Raw genomic sequence first — 3,268 nt, forward strand, 5'->3', positions numbered from 1 at the left:
AGTTCAAATAATTAGACAGAAATCAGATTAGGATTGACAGAGATTGACTGAGATGCTGATAAAACATTTTCCTGATTTTCCAGTCATTACATGATAGTGAAAACAGTTGATTTGTGATGATTTAATCTCATTTAATCAGGAATCTTAGGACTAATGAGAAAATAGGCTGTATTATGCTTACTAGCACAATGTTTTGCATGCATTCTCCTTTTTACTAACAGTGATGAAACAACAGTCCAATGTGGGCAGCCGAGCAACTGCACTGGAAAACATACAGAGTGCAGTTGACTGTCACTGGCTGCTCAACTAGAATCTCTGTATATTCTCTATATGAATAGATTGTCAGATTACTTTACAGACATAAGGCCATGTACATTTGGAGGTTTTCATTCCTTCTCTGCCATGATTTAAAAATTGAGGAGAAAGTATGATTTTACAGCAACACTTGAAATGGGATACAAATCCCACATTAATCCATAAATCAGTTTGAATGAGCGAAGATAAGATCAACATTGTTGAGATTCATATTACAGAAGGTTACCTTAAAAACCATTAGAATGTTGTGCATTATGAACATACTGAATACAAAAAAAGGATAATAGATATTATTACAGTCTACACAGCCTCTGTGTTTAGTTGACAGAAGCCAAAAGTGGAGAAATATGACTCAAATACGTAACTTCAGCGTTGTTTTATTTACTTATTGTTGTCTTTGTTTATTCTTACTAACGTTAGCCACTGGTACACTTACATTCAGGAATCATCTGGAGAGCAGGAGGGTGTTTGAACTTCTGGAGTCCAGCCAGTGATTAGGGATAATGCTAAGCTAATCAGTAAATACCACCAAGAAATAAACCTAATTTTATATTTTATACGTGATGTGTGGGCGAGCTGGCTTGGAGTTGTTCATAACTCACCTTTACGGGGCAGGCCTGAGTAATGCAAGTAAAGTAATGAGTAATGTTACTAATTACTAATGAGTAATTACTTATTTTTTTGTGTAACTTACCCAACACTGTAAATAGGTGACGAAATGAGGATGTTAGAATACATTTAATGCAAAAATAGCTCACCTCAGTGACAAACATATTGCTTTCCCTGGGGCTACTTCACAATAAAGGTCACCCCCTGCTGTCTGAATGTGTTTAATGTGAAAGCAGCATCAGTATGAAATGTTTAATGAGCTAAAATTGCGCAGGATTACATTCAACATTTTCTGTAAATCCCTTGTGTTTAGGTAGGTAATCTGCATGCAACGCAAGAATGGCGGACTCTGCCACCAATGATGACAACTACTACATGAAGTGTTAATCATGAATTGCAAAGCAATATAATGTATACAAAAAATGCAGACTATAAAAGGTACCAAAAAAAAAAAAACCTGAAGAATCTTTTGCTTCAGGTCTCCCTCCACTCTGATATATGTTTGGCTTACTGTTAGTTGTCTCGGATGTCCTTGTACAGAATGATGTATGTGCACATTTTGACACTAGAAGGTGGTTTTGACATTCACCTGCTGCTTGAGTCTGACTTTGAATCATTATAGTTTGAAAGCTAATCGTGGTCCAATGAGCAGCTTATGTGTAAGCGCAATGCTGAGAATGGGCTTTACAGTTATGTAGGAGACATCTTGAGTCCAGTAGTAGAATTTTTTTAAATTAAATTTTTTTTTTGTGGAAAAAACAAATCAAAGTATTTTAATATGCTTTCAAACTGCTTTAGAGGGGATCCTGTGTATAGACCTAGGTAGATAAGCATTTACACAAGCATCTGTCAATACTGTGAAAAAAGGGTAAAACTTTACTCACCAGGTCACACATCCCCCCCACCCCCCACATACCAGTAGGTGGCACTATTGTGTCACGGGAACAGAGTGAGGGTGTTGCACTTTGCCATTGTACACTTAGTGCTCCACTCATTTGAGTTTGTAATGTAGACAAAAATTAAAGCACAGCCGCTCCTCCATTCGGTGCTCTACTTTACACATCAAAGTCAAATGAGTTGAATGCTCGGAAGGTCATGGAAAGGCTCGTTCTCCTGTCATCTCTTATCATCGGTGTGTTAGCTGCGCAACAGTCTCAGCCTGGGAAAACACATTAAAGGGGGAATCTGCACAAAAAGAGAGAGGCATTTTGCTTTTCAATCAACTTGGACAGTGAAAACAGGCGCAACGAGAGCAATAGCCAAAGCTTTAATCTATCTCTGTGGAGGAAAAAATGAGGATTCTATCACACATTACCACCTCATTTATTTTTGCACTAACAGCTAGATTGGGTTGTTTATTTACACAAATCTAGAGTTAGGAGTTAGATCATAGAAAGACAGTTTAAACTTCTGTTTTAGGGTCTATTTCTCATTAAGAAAAACCCTAAAATGCTGCTTCACACAGGCTTTGGCATTGTAATCAGCCAAGAGGACACATTAAGATAAAACACCCCACAAGTGTCAATGATAAAAACCCACCAAGTACAAAAGTGGGATAAACCTAACACACTGCGTGGGTGTAACCTCGTTAAATGTGCATGAAAGCCAACAAAGAAGAAGAGGCAGGAGCTAGGTTGACAGAAGGAGGCTGCTCCTGCATCAAACACAAACAATAAGGAAACTGATAATGTTTATTATTTATGCCTGCCTTGCCACAGGAAGTTGAGATGTACAGTGAGAAATCCGACACCTTTTATGTCGAGGCCTCTGTGGCAGAGAGGAGATAAACTCACAAGAAAGTGAACTAAAAATGTTTGTATGCACCGCGCGCTTGGTTGTGATGTTTTATTACAGTAACTCATGCTGACAGTCCAAAGCACATCACTCACTAACTGCGCTGACCTATGCGTCTGTACCCACACACACATACACACTGTTAGTGTGTAAAGCCATCCTGAGTGGCGATGGCTGCCGTCTCGGCGTGTTTGAATGTGTTGTTCGACGCCACGACCCTAAAATGTTGACAAATGGGATTAGACGTAACACGTTTCAACATGGAACCCGCTGTGCTGGAGGATTGGCTGCCTCTGTATCTCAGTTGTACTGTATCAATCCAGGTCAGTGGTAAGACAGCAGCTGTGTTTCATTATTATTCCCCTGTCATATCGCATCAACCCTACAGAATCACACCGCTCTCCCCGGGTTCTTGATACACGTGTTGACTGTTTTTTTTTTACACCTGCAGCTCTGAAGGTGTGTGGCTGTGTGTGGCTGATCCATCACATCTAATGTGTGGTAAAATTGCTGCTGGCCCGTTATGGACACACACGCGCGCGCGCACACA

At 39.7% G+C, this 3,268-nt stretch overlaps 1 protein-coding gene across 1 annotated transcript in view; it reads right to left on the reverse strand.

Moving 5' to 3' along the window:
- Nucleotides 1–2,860: 2,860 nt before the first annotated feature.
- Nucleotides 2,861–3,268, reverse strand: part of LOC118340943 (serine/threonine-protein phosphatase 2A 56 kDa regulatory subunit delta isoform-like) — a 10,230-nt gene continuing 9,822 nt past the window's right edge. Inside the window, exon 6 of the mRNA XM_035679109.1 lies at nt 2,861–2,936. Coding sequence (XP_035535002.1) covers nt 2,861–2,936 — 76 coding nt within the window. The remainder of the gene's footprint in view (nt 2,937–3,268) is intronic.

This window comes from Morone saxatilis, unplaced genomic scaffold (genome assembly GCF_004916995.1).
Source record: "Morone saxatilis isolate NCDOM2014 unplaced genomic scaffold, NCSU_SB_2.0 Contig7, whole genome shotgun sequence".
Lineage (NCBI taxonomy): Eukaryota > Metazoa > Chordata > Actinopteri > Moronidae > Morone > Morone saxatilis.